Source organism: Salvelinus namaycush, chromosome 7, assembly GCF_016432855.1.
Source record: "Salvelinus namaycush isolate Seneca chromosome 7, SaNama_1.0, whole genome shotgun sequence".
Taxonomy (NCBI): domain Eukaryota; kingdom Metazoa; phylum Chordata; class Actinopteri; order Salmoniformes; family Salmonidae; genus Salvelinus; species Salvelinus namaycush.
Window position 1 is genome coordinate 32,853,647 of NC_052313.1, and position 18,198 is coordinate 32,871,844.

The window sequence follows — 18,198 nt, forward strand, 5'->3', positions numbered from 1 at the left end:
TTTAGACATAGTTTCAAGCTTTAATTCTGAAAAATTAGCGAGATTTATCAAAACGCGTCAGTGGATAGCTGAATGTCCTTCGATTAGTTCATGCGCGCGAAAGTTGTAGCTCGACATTTTCTTTCTCTTTTATTGAATAGTTTACCGTCCGGTTGAAATATTATCGATGATTTATGTTAAAAACAACCTGAGGATTGATTATAAAAAATGTTTGACATGTTTCTATAAACTTTCCGGATACTATTTGGAATTTTCGTCTGACCTTCATGACCGCTCGAGCGTGTTGGTTTCTGAACATAACACACCACCCAAATTGAGGTTTTCGGATATAAAAATAATATTTATCGAACAAAAGGAACATTTATTGTGTAACTGGGAGTCTCGTGAGTGCAAACATCCAAAGATCATCAAAGGTAAGCAATTCATTTTTATTGCTTTTCTGACTTTCGTGACCAATCTACATTGCTGCTAGCTGTTCGTAATGTTTTGTCTAGTGATCGATAAACTCACAAACGCTTGGATTGCTTTCACTGTAAAGTATGTTTTCAAAATCTGACATGATAGGTGGATTAACAACAAGCTAAGCTGTGTTTTGGTATATTGCACTTGTGATTTCATGAGAAAAAAATATATATATTTTTTTTAATTTGGCGCTCTGCAATTCAGCGGTTGTTTACGAAAATGATCCCGTTAAAGGGATCTGTGCGCCAAGAGATTAATAAGAGAGGCGACAAAGAGATCAAAGATAACCCTGAAGGAGCTACAAATCTCCACAGTAGAGACTGGAGTATCTGTCCATAGGACCACTTTATTAAGCCATACACTCCACAGAGCTGGGCTTTACGGAAGAGTGGCCAGAAAAATAAGCAAACATATTTGGTGTTTGCCAAAAGGCATGTGGGAGACTCCCCAAACATATGGAAGAAGGTACTCTGGTCAGATGAGACTAAAATTGAGCTTTTTGGCCATCAAGGAAAACGCTATGTCTGGGGCAAACCCAACACCTCTCATCACCCCGAGAATAGCATCCCCACAGTGAATCATGGTGGTGGCAGCATCATGCTATGGGGATGTTCTTCATCGACAGGGACTGGGAAACTTGTCAGAATTGAAGGAATGATGGATGGCACTAAATACAGGGAAATTCTTGAGGGAAACCTGTTTCAGTCTTCCAAGAGATTTAACACTGGGACGGAGGTTCACCTTCCAGCAGGACAATGACCCTAAGCATACTGCTGAAGCAGCACTCGAGTGGTTAAACCTCTCTTGCGCAGGCGTGCCGCTAGCGACCCACCTCGACAACATCCGGTGAAATTGCGGAGCGCCAAATTCAAAATACAGAAATAGTCATAATAAACATTTATAAAAATACAAGTGTTATACATCGGCTTAAAGATAAACTTCTTGTTAATCCATCCGCTTTGTCAGATTTCAAGAAGGCTTTACGGCGAAAGCATACCATGCGATTATCTGAGGACAGCGCTCGCTTACAAAAGCATACAAACATTTTCCAACCAAGTAGAGGAGTCACGAAAGTCATAAATAGCGATAAAATGAATCACTTACCTTTGAAGATCTTCATCTGGTTGCAGTCACAAGAGTCCCAGCTACACAATACAGATTTGTTTTGTTCGAAAAAGTCCCTCTTATATCCCAAAAACTGTTTTGTTGGCGCGTTTTGTTCAGTAATCCACTGGCTCAAAGGTGGTCAAAACATGCAGACGAATACATCCTAATAGTACCGGTAAAGTTCGTTGAACATGTCAAACCATGTTTATAATTAATCCACAGGTTGTCAATTGTCTAAATAATTGATAATATTTCAACCGCACAATACGTATTCAATAGAAAGGAAAAAGAATGAAGGGTGCACAAACAGTCACGGGCGCAAACCAGCACTGCATGATTCCCCAGTCCCCTGACAGAAAGGTCTCATTCTTCCTAATTTTTCAGAAAACAAGCCTGAAACAATGTCTAAAGACTGTTGACATCTAGTGGAAGCCATAGGAACTGCAATCTGGGTCCTAACCCATTAGATACTCAATAGGCATTCAATTGAAAACCACCCACATACAAAGAATCACACTTCCTGGATGGATTTTCGCCTGCCTAATCAGTTATGTTATACTCACAGACATTATTTTAACAGTTTTGGAAACTTTAGAGTGTTTTCTATCAAAATCTGTAACGGCTTTCTTCCTGGGATGAAGGAGAGGACCAAAATGCAGCGCAGTTAGTGTTCAACATGTTTAATTAAACAATAAACGATGAACATTAACAAATAACAAAATAACAAACGTGAAAGCCGAGACAGTCCTATCTGGTGCAGAACACAAACACAGAGACAGGAAACAACCACCCACAATCCCCAACACAAAACAAGCCACCTATATATGATTCTCAATCAGGGACAACGATTGACAGCTGTCTCTGATTGAGAACCATATTAGGCTGAACACAGAAACAGACGAACTAGACACACAACATAGAATACCCACCCCAACTCACGCCCTGACCAACTAAACACATACAAAACAACAGAAAACAGGTCAGGAACGTGACAGAACCCCCCCCTCAAGGTGCGAACTCCGGGCGCACCCCTAAAACTCAAGGGGAGGGTCTGGGTGGGCATCTGTCCGCGGTGGCGGCTCCGGCGGTGGACGAGGACACCACTCCACCACTGTCTTTGTCCCCCTCCTTAGCGTCCTTTGAGTGGCGACCCTCGCCCCCGACCATGGTCCAGGAACCTTCACCAAGGCCCCTCCTAAATAGAGGAGACAACTCAGGACCGAGAGGTAGCTCAGGACAGAGAGGTAGCTCAGGACAGAGAGGTAGCTCAGGACAGAGAGGTAGCTCAGGACAGAGAGGTAGCTCAGGACAGAGAAATCGCTCCGGACAGAGAGGTAGCTTAGGACAGAGGGACAACTCTGGACTAATGGCAGCTCCGGACTGAGTGGCAGCTCCGGACTGAGTGGCAGCTCCGGACTGAGTGGCAGCTCCGGACTGAATGGCAGCTCCGGACTGAATGGCAGCTCCGGACTGGAGGGCAGCTCATGACTGGAGGGCAGCTCATGACTGGAGGGCAGCTCATGACTGAAGGGCAGCTCATGACTGAAGGGCAGCTCATGACTGGAGGGCAGCTCATGACTGGAGGGCAGCTCATGACTGGAGGGCAGCTCATGACTGGAGGGCAGCTCATGACTGTAGGGCAGCTCATGACTGGAGGGCAGCTCATGACTGAAGGGCAGCTCATGACTGGCTGGCGGCTCCTGACTGGCTGGCGGCTCCTGACTGGCTGACGGCTCTGGCGGCTCCTGACTGGCTGGCGGCTCTGGCGGCTCCTGACTGGCTGGCGGCTCTGGCGGCTCCTGACTGGCTGGCGGCTCTGGCGGCTCCTGACTGGCTGGCGGCTCTGGCGGCTCCTGACTGGCTGGCGGCTCTGGCGGCTCCTGACTGGCTGGCGGCTCTGGCGGCTCCTGACTGGCTGGCGGCTCTGGCGGCTCCTGACTGACGGACGGCTCTAGCGGCTCCTGACTGACGGACGGCTCTAATGGCTCGGGACAGACGGGCGGCTCTGAAGGCTCGTGGCAGACGGACGGCTCAGACGGCGCTGGGCAGACGGATGGCTCAGACGGCGCTGGGCAGACGGACGGCTCAGACGGCGCTGGGCAGACGGATGGCTCAGACGGCGCTGGGCAGACGGATGGCTCAGACGGCGCTGGGCAGACGGATGGCTCAGACGGCGCTGGGCAGACGGATGGCTCAGACGGCGCTGGGCAGACGGATGGCTCAGACGGCGCTGGGCAGACGGATGGCTCAGACGGCGCTGGGCAGACAGGCATCTCAGACGGTGCTGGGCAGACGAGCAGTGCAGGCAGCTCAGACGGCGCTGGGCAGACGAGCAGTGCAGGCAGCTCAGACGGCGCTGGGCAGACGAGCAGTACAGGCGGCGTTGGGCAGACGGCCGACTCTGACCTGCTGAGGCGCACAGTAGGCCTGGTGCGTGGTGCCGGAACTGGTGGTACCGGACTGGAGACACGCACCTCAAGGCTAGTGCAGGGAGCAGGAACAGGGCACACTGGACTCTCGATGCGCACTATAGGCCTGGTGCGTGGTACCGGAACTGGAAGTACCGGGCTGAGGGCACGCACATCAGGGCGAGTACGGGGAGCAGGAACAGGGCACACTGGACTCTCGAGGCGCACTATAGGCCTGGTGCGTGGTACCGGAACTGGAGGTACCGGGCTGAGGGCACGCACCTCAGGGTGAGTGCGGGGAGAAGGAACAGTGCATACAGGGCTCTGGAGACGCACAGGAGGCTTGGTGCGTGGTGCCGGAACTGGTGGTACTGGGCTGGAGACACGCACCACAGGGAGAGTGCGTGGAGGAGGAACAGGGCTCTGGAGACGCACTGGAAGCCTGGTGCGTGGTGTAGGCACTGGTGTTACTGGGCTGGGGCGGGAAGGTGGCGCCGGATATACCGGACCGTGCAGGCGTACTGGCTCCCTTGAGCACTGAGCCTGCCCAACCTTACCTGGTTGCATGCTCCCCGTAGCCCGTCCAGTGCGGGGAGGTGGAATAACCCGCACTGGGCTGTGTTGGCGAACCGGGGACACCATGCGTAAGGCTGGTGCCATGTACACCGGCCCGAGGAGACGTACTGGAGGCCAGATATGTAGAGCCGGCTTCATGGCACTTGGCTCAATGCTCAATCTAGCCCGCCCAGTGCGGGGAGGTGGAATAACCCGCACCGGGCTATGCACCCGTACAGGAGACACCGTGCGCTCTTCCGCATAACACGGTGTCTGCCCGTACTCCCGCTCTCCACGGTAAGCATGGGAAGTGGGCGCAGGTTTCCTACCTGCCCTCGCCACACTACCCTTTAGCCCCCCCCCCCCCAAGAAATTTTTGGGATTTCCTCTCGGGTTTCCGTGCTAGCCGCGTACCTTCATAACTCCGGTTCCTCTCTCCGGATGCCTCTGCTCTCCTAACTGCCTCCAGCTGTTCCCATGGGAGGCGATCCCTTCCAGCCAGGATCTCCTCCCATGTGTAGCAACCCTTGCCGTCCAAAACGTCTTCCCATGTCCATTTCTCCTTTCCCTGCTCCTGCTGTCGCTGCTGTCGCTGCCCGTAGCCACTCTGCTTGGTCCTTTGTTGGTGGGTGGTTCTGTAACGGCTTTCTTCCTGGGATGAAGGAGAGGACCAAAATGCAGCGCAGTTAGTGTTCAACATGTTTAATTAAACAATAAACGATGAACATTAACAAATAACAAAATAACAAACGTGAAAGCCGAGAAAACCTATCTGGTGCAGAACACAAACACAGAGACAGGAAACAACCACCCACAATCCCCAACACAAAACAAGCCACCTATATATGATTCTCAATCAGGGACAACGATTGACAGCTGTCTCTGATTGAGAACCATATTAGGCTGAACACAGAAACAGACGAACTAGACACACAACATAGAATACCCACCCCAACTCACGCCCTGACCAACTAAACACATACAAAACAACAGAAAACAGGTCAGGAACGTGACAAAATCTATCAATTATATGCATATCCTAGCTTCTGAGGCAGAGTAACAAGCAGTTTACTTTGGGCAAGTCATTCACCCGAATTTCCGAAAACTCTTCCTTCACTAAAAAGTTTTAATGGGAAATATTGAAATGTCTTGGAATGTCCTAGTCAAAGCCCAGACCTCAATCCAATTGAGAATCTGTGGTATGACTTAAAGTTTGCCGTACACCAGCGGAACCCATCCAACTTGAAGGAGCTGGAGCAGTTTTGCCTTGAATAATGGGCAAAAATCCCAGTGGCTAGATGTGCCAAGCTTATAGAAACATACCCCAAGAGACTTGCAGCTGTAAAGTATTGAGGTTGGGGGGGTGAATAGTTATGCTGTCACGCCCTAACCGTAGAGAGCTTTTTATGTCTCGATTTTGGTTTGGTCTGTGTGTGATTTGGGTGGGCATTCTATGTTCCTTTTTCTATGTTTTGTATTTCTTTGTTTTGGCAGGGTATGGTTCTCAATCAGGGACAGCTGTCTATCGTTGTCTCTGATTGGGAACCATACTTGGTTACCTTTTTCCCACCTATGCTTTGTGGGTAGTTGTTTTCTGTATAGTTTTAGTTACCTTACAGAACTGTTAGTTTCTCTCTTTGTTATTTTTGTTCTAGTGTTCAGATTTAACTAAATATCATGAACACTTACCACGCTGCACTTTGGTCCACTCCTTCTTCATCAGACGAGCGTTACAGAACTACCCACCACCAACGGAACAAGCAGCGTGGTATGGAGGAGCAGAGGGTTCAGGACTCCTGGACATGGGAGGAGATATTGGGCGGAAAGGGACCCTGGAGACAGGCTGGGGAATATCGCCGCCCGAAAAAGGAGCTGGAGGCAGCTAAAGCTGAGAGGCGGCGATATTGGGCAAGGCAGCGCAGCAGGCACGAGAGGCAGCCCCCCAAAATATTTGGGGGGGCACACGGGGAGAATGGTGGAGTCAGGCGATAGACCTGAGCCAACTCCCCGTAAGCAGCGTGGTACTGGTCAGGCACCGTGTTATGCGGTAAAGCGCACGGTGTCTCCAGTGCGCGCTCATAGCCCGGAGCGCTATATGCCAGCCCCCCGCAAGTGCCATGCGAGAGTGGGCATCCAAGCCAGGGCGGATTGTGGAAGCTCAGTGTGCTTGGTCTCCGGTGCGCCGTTTCGGCCCAGGGTATCCTGCGCCGGCCCTGCGTACTGTGTCTCCGGTGCACTGGGACTACTCAGTTCGTCCTATGCCTGCGCTCCGCCTGTGCCGGGCTAAAGTGGGAATTCAGCCTGGAGGAGTGGTGCCAAGGCTGCGCACCAGAGCTCCAGTGCTCTCCCACAGCCCTGTTCATCCGGTGCCTCCTCTACGCACCAGGCCTCCTGTAGGTCTCCCCAGTCCGGGGCCCGCTACGAGGGTCCCCAGTCCGGGGTCGGCGGCGAGGGTCTACGTCCCGCACCAGAGCCGCCACCGCGGAGAAATGCCCACCCAGACCCTCCCCTATAGGTTCAGGTTTTGCGGTCGGAGTCCGCACCTTTGGGTGGGGTACTGTCACGCCCTGACCGTAGAGAGCTTTTTATGTCTCTATTTTGGTTTGGTCAGGGTGTGATTTGGGTGGGCATTCTATGTTCCTTTTTCTATGTTTTGTATTTCTTTGTTTTGGCCGGGTATGGTTCTCAATCAGGGACAGCTGTCTATCATTGTCTCTGATTGGGAACCATACTTAGGTATCTTTTTCCCACCTATGCTTTGTGGGTAGTTGTTTTCTGTATGGTTTTAGTTACCTTACAGAACTGTTCGTTTCTCGCTTTGTTATTTTTGTTCTAGTGTTCAGATTTAACTAAATATCATGAACGCAAACCACGCTGCGCTTTGGTCCACTCCTTCTTCATCAGACGAGCGTTACATATGCATGCTCAAGTTTTCTGTTTTTCTTGTCTTATTTGTTTCACAAGAAAAAATATTTTGCATCTTCAAAGTGGTAGGCATGTTGTGTAAATCAAATGATACAAACCCCCCAAAAATCTATTTTAATTCCAGGTTGTAAGGCAACAAAATATGAAAAATGCCAAGGGGGTGAATACTTTCGCAAGCCACTGTATATTTTTATATGGCTGAAACATAACAAAACGTGGAAAAAGTCAAGGGATCTGAATATTTTCCGAATGCACTATATCTAACTCTTTCACTCCAGTATCCCTGCACATTGTGAATATGGAACTTACCCTGTATATAGCTTCTTACTTTCTCGTGTTCTTATTGATATTTGATATTTATATATTTATTTATTGATATTTATTTGATATTTATTACTGCTGCTGTCTGTCTCTCTATGTATCTCTCTCTCTCTTTCTCTCTCTCTCCCCCTCTCTCTCTTTCTCTCTCTCCTTCTCTCTCTCTCTCTCTCCTTCTCTCTACAGTACCTCTCTCTCTCTATCTACAGTACCTCTCTCTTTCTAAACGTCTCTTAATCTTTCTCTCTATCTTTCTCTCTCTCTCTTTCTCTCACTCTCTACAGTGCCTCTATCTACGGTACCTCTCTCTTTCTAAATGTCTCTTAATCTTTCTCTCTATCTTTCTCTCTCTCTCTTTCTCTCACTCTCTACAGTGCCTCTCTCTCTCTATCTACGGTACCTCTCTCTTTCTAAATGTCTCTTAATCTTTCTCTCTATCTTTCTCTCTCTCTCTTTCTCTCACTCTCTCTCTCTTGCTGCATTGCACAAATAATGACAATGTCAATTAGCATATGCAGTTGCCCTGTTGCTCACTTCCAAACCATTTCGGGACACACTGAAAAAAAGCCCAATACAATGCCAGAAGTTGAAAATGAACTAGTCTAGCTTAATCTATCTATTTGTTTTTGTCTGTAAGGTTTCTTTCACCTGAGAGTCCCTGAGTCCTCTGCTGTGGGTTTTGCTGTGGGAAGGATCAAAGCTCATGACTTGGACATCGGGAAGAACGCAGAAGTAGAGTACAACGTCGTACCGGGGGACGGAGACAACATGTTTGACATCATCACCAGTGAACACAATCAAGAAGGAATCATCATTCTCAAAAGGGTAAGCGTCTTCATCAGTCACGTGGTATCTGGATGCACTTTAAATTGGAGCACGGGCTCATACAGTAGTAATGGCTGGAACGGAATGATTGGAACAATGTCATACACACAATTGTCCATATTGATACCGTTCCATTCATTCCATTCCAGCTATTATTATGAGCTGTCCTCCCCTCACCAGCCTACACTGCTTCAGTTGCATAAGCTTTTTAGTATCAGTCCTCTAGGGCAGGGGTCTCCAACCCTGTTCGTGGAGAGCTACCATCCTGTAGGTTTTCGCTCCAACCCCAGTTGTAACTAACCTGGTTAAGCGTATCAATCTGCTAATTATTAGAATCAGATGTGCTAGATAAGGGTTGGAGTGAAAACCTACAGGACGATAGCTCTCCAGGAAGAGGTTTGGAGAGCCCTGCTCTTGGGGATTGGCTATGCAGTCTACCCGCATAATGCCTTTATTAGGACATTGTTATGGACAATATAATGGATTAAGGATCTCATGTGTTTTCATGAGGTCAGCAATACTGCTGACTAGTCATTTCAAGCTTTGTAGAAATGGTACAAGGTGTTTGGCTAAGAAGTTCATATAGTACTATTATTGTTAAGTTGTTGCTGTGAATTAAATCTAAAACGTAGATTAGTCCCATTAGTCTGTATTGGTAAATGGAACCTATATGACTAGCTTGTTTTTTTTGTTTTTTTACAGGCATATGTGTAGCCTGTTCTGTCTGAAATGGCACCCTAATGCTTATATAGTACACACATTTTAACCAGAGCCCTATGGGCCCTGATTAAAAATAGTGTATTCTATAGGGGATATGGTGCCGTTTGGGAAACAGACTCACAGATTCATGTTTATAGTATTTGCTGGTAGTGTATTGCTTTGGTGTTGTCCATTACTGTAAGGACAGTTGCTCTGGGATGAAATCTTAAGTGCCACATCTATAAATATTCCCAACCTGCCATGGAAAGATTCATTTAAAATGACATATGGTCACTTTGCAAAATGGATAAATATGCTCGATGCATGTTGACCTGCCAGAATAGGCAAATACCTATTGGATACTGAACCTGATTTTATTTTTGTACACATTGACTAGGCTTATATTAGCCCCCGTCAAAACAAACAAGAACTTGCTTAGAGCCATCAATTTCTGCACATGTTCCCACTTCCCACTCACACTGACTCACATGCATTCCCTACGCACAGTACTCTTGAGTTCCCCTCAGGCAAGTTTTAGGTGGTGGTGTTTGAGGCAGTTAAAAACCCCAGTAGTGATTTTAAATGCTATATGTTGGCAGCGCGGTGAGAAGTATAACGCGGGAAACAGAACAAAACTGCCAGAGAAAACATAACTTTGCATAATTACAACGCCGACATGTTCGAGGATATCTTCAAAATGCAAAGGAGGAAAAGATGAATGTCAGAAGTAGACATTGGCCTGAGTTCCAAATGGCACTCTATTCCGTACACGTCTCACTACTTTTGAGCAGAGCCCTATGGGGAATAGGGTGTCACATAGGGATGAATCCATTACTTTTCAAGATAGTCTCGGCTGTTGGATATTAATGGCTCAGATAGATTATTTAGTTTTTTTCCTGGAAAAACGGTTTCCCTCCCTTGATTAAAAAAGATGTATGATGCATGAACGAGCAAAAGAGAGAATAATTACATAAATCTTCTACCTTTGTGTCAGTTAAATATAACAAGATTTGTCAACGCCACCCAACCAGGTGCTTTCAAGAACTAAAATGTGCAGTTGCTCCGTTTTCAGGCAAAGCTCTTATGTGAGCACTGTGCATATTCACAGAAGCTCTCTTGTTGTAGTATTTCAGAGGCATTTCCCTTGTAGCACAATAGTGGTTGTTTATGTATAAATTTGAAAATGCACCTTTTTGAGGCTAATAGTTTGAAGGACAATGTATCCAAATAGTTGTGTTCAAAACGTATTAGTGTGGAAAATACAGATTTTTGAATCAAGTTCAAAAGCACAAAAGTAGCTAAACCGGTGCAGACATGACAAAATGGTATCATTAATTGGTTCTTCTGTTCTGTTTCTGTGCCTTTTCAGGGGATGTATGAAAAAGTGACTGAATATGATACTTTGGGGAATCACACATTCTTCAATTGTTTCTCTGGTTGAAAAAAAAAATGTCCATCCTCCCACATAAACAAATGTACGTGTACTCCTTTTATCCTTAGAACTATGCAGGAACATTTGGCTGAAGAGAATACATATTTGGATTCTGTGCCATGTGCTTGACTGCGCGTATGTTTGTGTGCTTGTATGTATGTACGTTTGTGTGTGTTTATACATATGATCTGCTTACGAGTGGATCATAGCTATAGATCAGAAAATCTGACCTTCTCCAGTTGTGAACAATGGATTAGAAAAGAAGACAGGCCCAGATTATGATGTAAATGAGGACATTTATTTGTTTACATTGTAAATACTGCAGATGGATGGGCCAGGGATGCCTTTCAATCCTTTCGCTCCTTTATTGTTTTTTACCTCCTGTGTTTGATATGGTGCCATCACAACAATGGAACAGTGTGATGTATTCCCCTCGCTGGGAGGTGACTGCACAAAGCCTTTGTCCATGGGGAAGATCTTTGAGCCACTCACATTGGATCCCCCCACGGTGTAGTTTTCTAAACAACATGTTCTTCGACCCATGTCTAGGACGCAGTGGGGTATGAGTAGATGGGTGTGAAAAGGGAAAAGGTAGGAGGTTGGAGATGGAGTCATTATGAGTTCTTGACCATGTTCTCAGAATGCTGAGCCGCCTACAGACAGTCTTAGAATGGATCGCTGCCCGTCTCTAGAGTGGTGTGTGCAAACAGGCCCCAATTTGAATCTCTTCCTCTCTCTCCCTCTCTTTCTTGCTCTCTCTCTGTCTTTCTCTCTATCTACTCCCTCTCTCTTTCTCTCTCTATCCCTCTCTCTTTCCTCTCTCCTCGCCCCTGCGTTGAGCATCTGTGGTGAGCGGGGGAGAGGGCAGGGGGAAGCAGCAGCAGCTCTGCACACAGTTTGGCAGACCCCTACTCAGGTTTGTTGAATGATAAGAGGATCAGGCATGGTAATGGCTTCAGGGGATAATCATCTGGTGCCTAGTCTGCCCATACAGAAACATGCAGAGCGAGGCTTGGAGGGATGGGGACGTACACATTGGGGGTTAGTCATCCCCTTTGCAGAAGAAAAGATTACCAGAGACAATAGACAGGTTTCCTCTACAGTGACCTCTAAGTCCTACCAAGGGAGGCATGCACACGCACATGCTGAGAGACACACACACTTGCCTGAATATGCATGAGCACAATCACACACACATGCAGTGACACGCGCACTCACACACACATACAAACAAAGTTACACCCAAACTGAGAATGAACAACAGAGGGAGATAACTAATTGCCCATACAGTAGATCCTGGGCTTGTGCTTGTAAGAGGCTTTTAGTCAGAATAAATGTGTTTGTGGTGCATTTGTCTGTTTGTGTGTTTATTCGCTTCCTCTAGTCTTCCTTTAAAAAATGACTGGGCTGCTGATATGTACTAAGCCTAAAGTAATGATATTGTTTAGTGGCAAAATGTTTGGCATAACCCTTGTTGGCTCCTGTCCAGGGGATCCATTTAAATACTGTATAGGATTCATTTTGTCTCTCATTTAGAAAGACTCTTTATCCTGCGTGCCAACCAGAAGTACAGCATGATGAGATGAATACCAAGCTAGTAAAGCTCAATGAAAACCAATGTGTGATATACTGTACAGTGGCTTGCGACAGTATTCACCCCCTTGGCATTTTTCCTATTTTGTTGACTTACAACCTGGAATTAAAATATATTTTTGGGGGGTTTGTATCATTTGATTTACACAACATACCTACTACTTTGAAGATTCAAAATATGTTTTATTGTGAAACAAACAAGAAATAAGACAGAAAACTGAACTTGAGTGTGCATAACTATTCACCCCCCCAAAGTCAATACTTTGTAGAGCCACCGTTTGCATGAATAACAGCTGCAAGTCTCTTGGGGTATGTCACTATAAGCTTGGCACATCAAGCTACTGGGATTTTTTCCCATTCTTCAAGGCAAAACATCTCCAGCTTCTTCAATTTGGATGGGTTCCGCTGTTGTACAACAATCTTTAAGTCATACCACAGATTCTCAATTGGATTGTGGTCTGGGCTTTGACGAGGCCATTCCAAGACATTTAAATGTTTCCCCTTAAACCACTTGAGTGTTGCTTTAACAGTATGCTTAGGGTCATTGTCCTGCTGGAACGTGAACCTCCGTCCCAGTCTCAAATCTCAGGAAGACTGAAACAGGTTTCCCTCAAGAATTTCCCTGTATTTAGTGCCATCCATCGTTCCTTCAATTCTGACCAATTTCCCAGTCCCTGCTGATGAAAAACATCTCAACAGCATGATGCTGCCACCACCATGCTTCACTGTGGGGATGCTGTTCTCGGGGTAATGAGAGGTGTTGGGTTTGCGCCAGACATAGCGGTTTCCTTGTTGGCCAAAAAGCAACATTTTAGTCTCATCTGACCAGAGTAACTTCTTCCATATGTTTGGGGAGGCTGCCACATACCTTTTGGCGAACACCAAATGTGTTTACTAATTTTTTCTTTAAGCAATGGCTTTTTTTCTGGCCACTATTCCGTAAAGCCCAGCTCTGTGGAGTGTACAGCTTAAAGTGGTCTTATGGACAGAGCTTTGCAGCTCCTTCAGAGACCAAAGAGATGTTTGTTCTCCTTGATGCCTCGCTGATTAATGCCCTTCTTGCCTGGTCTGTGAGTTGTGGTGGGCGGCCCTCTCTTGGCAGGCTTGTTGTTATGCCATTTTCTTTCCATTTTGTAATAATCATGGATTTAATCATGCTCTTTTGGATGTTCAAAGTTTCTGATATTTTTTTATAACCCAACCCTGATCTGTACTTCTCCACAACTTTGTCAATGACCTGTTTGGAGAGCTCCTTGGTTTTCATGGTGCCGCTTGCTTGGTGGTGCCCCTTGCTTAGTGTTGTTGCAGACTCTGGGGCCTTTCAAAACAGGTGTGTATATATACTGTGATCATGTGACAGATCATGTGAGACTTAGATTGCACACAGGTGGACTTTATTTTAACTAATTATGTAACTTCTGAAGGTAGTTGGTTGCACCAGATCTTATTTCGGGCCTTGATATCAAAGGGGGTGTAGTGAATACATATACACGCACCACTTTCACGTTTTTAAAAAAATATTTAATTCTTTTAATTTCACTTCACCAATTTGGACTATTTTGTGTATGTCCATTACGTGAAATCCAGATAAAATTCCATTTAAATTACAGGTTGTAATGCAGTAAAATAGGAAAAACGGCAATGGGGATGAATACTTTTGCAAGGCACTGTATGTGATTTATATTCGGAGCAGATAAATTCGGTACAGTGTCCATGGTCACAAAAAATGTGAGGTGCTAGTTTATCTCCTTTAATATTATCACACATTCAAAATGTACAATATAACAATAGCATTACAGCACCAAAGAGAGATGCATTTAGCTACAATGCAATAAAAAAAGGAACACAATGCAAAATGAACAGTCAAACAGCAGTATTGAAGGACAAACTGAAATTATTCCTCCCCAACTTGCCTCTCTAACAATTTTACTTTTCAAAGTCAGAACCATTGTCAGTATTCAGCTAGTCTAGTGGACCTTTTCATCCCGGTCTGTAGTCATCAATGTAACACTTAATTTTGCCAAAGCCAGACACTGTCAGCAGTCTCATTTCTCTATCACAAATGCCATTAGTGGGCTGTGTGAACATTAAATCATCGGAGAGCCTCTAAACCATTACCGCTTCTTTGGTCCTGATGAGTTATTACTGGGCTCTGAAAAAGGTAATGGTCAGATGATGTTTGTGGAGAGCTAAGTGCAAAGACAGCCGCAATGTCTTCAGTGGAGGAGTGAAAAGTTTGAGGCTGGATTTCTGCTTGTCAAACAAAAGCTGAAGTAAGTGGAAGTATTAGATATAAGTGGACACAGTGCCACCCATTGGGCACTTAGGAATCAATGGATTCCAGTGAGCGTTTCAATATTTATTCAATGAAGATTAAAGTCCTTTGAAAGTACAAAACAAACTAAACCCCAAAGTTATGAAAATCTAATTTGCATTTATTCTGTTCATTTGAATGCAGTCTTCCTGTCTGGATACAGTGTAACACTATTAGATAGAGCACATGCCGTGCTGAAACGGAGAGAACAGTCTTACAACAAACGGCTGTGGTTTGAGCTGGATATTATACTAGGAGGTTAGTGGAGTTATTCTGGGCCCTGGTGTGCAAGGCACCCATGGAGGAAGAGGAGGAGGAAGGCAAAGAAGATGCCACAGATCAGCAGGATTAACAGGTGGCCCAACGCAGACTAACACCTTCATCACGCTTTGAAAGTGTGTGTGTGTGTGTGTGTGTGTGTGTATGTACACGTGTGTGTTTATGGTGTTTTAGTTTTTTGTATCAAAGAGAGGGAAAAGAAAGTCAAATAGAGAGAGAGGGGTATATAGAAATAATTCTATGACAAAAGAGAGAGGAAGCGAAAGAGATTGAAAAAGGTAAATAAAGAGATTGAAAAAGGTAAATAAGGAGGACTAAGAGCCACTCAGGATGGAGTTGTGGTTTGTCTCTAGTGGCCTGGAGGCGTGTGGATGTGGGGGTGTAATAGATTAGAGCTGTGTGCCAGGGTTCATCTCGGGGCTAAACCCTGTCCTATTAGAGTGCCAGGTATGTAGTGTGAGGAGTCACTCCACTACTATAGGCTCAGCTCGCTGCAGTGTGGACAGCTAGGCAGAACTTCTGTTAGGCTACTAGCTGGCTTGCAGGTCTCTCAGACCAGCACCAAATGTCTGCGTCCCAAACGGCACACTATTCCTGATACAACACACTACTTTTGACCAGAGCCCTATGGGTCGTGGAGGGTGGAGGTGGAGGCCTAATGCTAGTTGGACATCCCCATGATGGGTAGAACTTTGTCGAGCTGTCAGTCAATCAATGGCTGAGATGACCCTGTGAAAATCACCCCCATACTGTGGCTCCAAACAGAGCTATTGGACCGGCCCTCAACCACTGAGCCATTTACTATACACAATGGCTTCACTGATCTGCAGTCAGAAAATACCCTACTTCTTTTGCCTTCCTCTGTTGTTGTTTATGAAAATCACTACAATGCACGTGAGTGGAATTAAAAAATGTTTGTGATGTGTTGACTGCCCTGCTTGGCTTTGATTTGCTCTCATCGGGATGACGTCATGTGAAGAAGACAAGGGAAGTTAATGATTCATGAGTGACATTGTACAAAAATAATACTAAATGGGATTTATGACTCAGCCTCTAATGAAATATTTATCAGGAAGGATTGATCTATTTCAAACCTGCTTTCATCTTCCGGCTTGTTTTGTTGTTTGTTTGTCTGGTTGTTATACTTGCATTTAGCTAGCATAAACAGGTGTGTTGATATTGAGCTGTGTTGTGATAAAGTGTCATAATGCAACAATTATTCTGTGAAAAAACGGGTTTATACTGTATTTACCTCAATGTGTTAGCATACTGTAAGATGGTTAGAGGGGTTGGGGTGGGGGGAGAAGGGAGGGAGGGAGGCAGGGAAGGATGAAAATGGAGGGAGGAAGAAAGGAAGACAGAGGGAAAAAACGGGGGTTGTTGAAAGATCAGTTATTTTAATATTGAACTCAAAACAAACAAATGGAGAACCTATTAAAAATGTATCATCCTGCTTCTGCTTCCAAAATAAAGCACCAGGGAGTAGCTAGGCTGAGAAATGCCTCCATAAAACACATTCACGCGCTCAGGGAGGTAGATCAGAATGAGAAGCCCAAAAGCAGCCCCAAAGTCAAAGCCATATAGATTAAAAAAGTGCATTTGACAGTTTACAATATGCTGTGCTGGTAGTGCTGGTATAACAAATGTTGTCACTTGTACTGTGTTATAAATTCACATTTTTATCATAGACTAAAAACATATTTTCAAAGCTTGTTTACCTAAATGATTACGACAACTGTACCTTGATTAATTCAAAATTAACAAAGTCCCCTTGGATCATTAATAGTGTTCAGTAGAAAAACCTTGGGTTTCCTTCATTCAGGATCACCGCCAGTGCAACGAAGGTGTACATTTACATATCAAAGGGCTAGGCCAGCGCGTCTAGAATTCAAAGCGGGCTCTGTTGTGATGTTGAAGAGCAGTAACACTGACATGAGAGGAAGTCTGTCTGTCTGTCTGTCCTCTTTACACATTCCCCTGTTGAGAAGAGAAATCGTTCTCTGTGGTTGTGTCTCAAATGGCACCCTCCTATATAAGGGTCCATGGAGCTCTGGTCCAAACAGAGTATGCACCATATAGGGAATAGTGTGCCATTTGGGATGCAGCCTAGAATACCGTACAATAACTTGCATACCAATTCCTATCATAATGAAACACTTCAGGAATGTGGAAAGCTCAAAATGGACCATGGACATGGATACATGAGGCATGTTCTAGAGAGGGAGGTGAGAGCAGTGTGTGAATTATGGGGGAGACCCCCCCCCCCATTCCCCCAAAATGAGATATGAGCTTCCTTAAATGCAGGAGCTCTAGTTTAACCAATTTTTATGAAATGCATTGTTGTAGTGATACAGCGTTAAATATGAAAATAAAAGATTATTCCAAAGAAACGAACTCCCCCAACTCTCTGTCATGGATTAAACCAGTGACGGTTGGTTCAGGTTATTTTAATCACATTGTATTAATTTCTCCACTCCGACTGTCTGCCTCTCTCGCTTTCTTTAGCTTTTGCTAGCAAACTTGCTGTATCGACTGGGTTCAGCCTGCTAGTGAAATTGCAACTTTGTTTTAACTGGGTCCCCACAGTTTCCTCCGCCGATCAGCTCAAGACAGACACAGCTGTATTTGCGTCCAGTATTTCAGCTCCTTTTCAGGTGTACCAACTTTTAACATGACAAAAAAGATACATTTGTAAGCAATATGCATTATTGCAGGCTACAGTGTAGGCCTAATGACAATCGCCAAACGTCATTACACGTTTTGGTGTTTTGTAACAGATGTCGCTTTTTAAATTATATGAACAAAAATATTCAATTTTATTTGGAATGGCAAGCCAGACAAAATTAAAAGGCCCTATTTATATAATGAATATGAATTCATAGTGCAGAAATGATTAAATATTAAAGCATTAGACCTCTCACGAAAGGCATCAGTCATACAAAAGTTATACTTAAATCCAAAATGGTTCTCTAGTAAATTAGTAAGAATGTCTCTCCCCATGTTCAAGAATGGTCTTTTTCCCTTTATTCAGATTACAACTGCTCACTTTCGGTTATTTGAAAATGAAATAATCTCAAAAATATTGTTACTTTTTAAACAAGCTATTGAAAGTTGGTTACAATTTCAGGTTAATCCACCTGAAAAGACAGAACTCATAATACAACAAATATTATGGTAAAACCCATATATACTAATTGATAAAAAAGTACTTTTTTTTCGATATTTTTTTTTTTTAAAGGTCAAATCTTTGTAAAATATATCATAAATAGGACTGGTGGAGT

General features: G+C 44.9%; 1 protein-coding gene across 1 annotated transcript in view; it reads left to right on the forward strand.

Annotated features, from left to right (window-relative positions):
* LOC120050701 (cadherin-12-like) overlaps positions 1-18,198 on the forward strand; it is a 116,851-nt gene that overhangs the window by 58,443 nt on the left and 40,210 nt on the right. Inside the window, exon 5 of the mRNA XM_038997272.1 lies at positions 8,413-8,600. Coding sequence (XP_038853200.1) covers positions 8,413-8,600 — 188 coding nt within the window. The remainder of the gene's footprint in view (positions 1-8,412; positions 8,601-18,198) is intronic.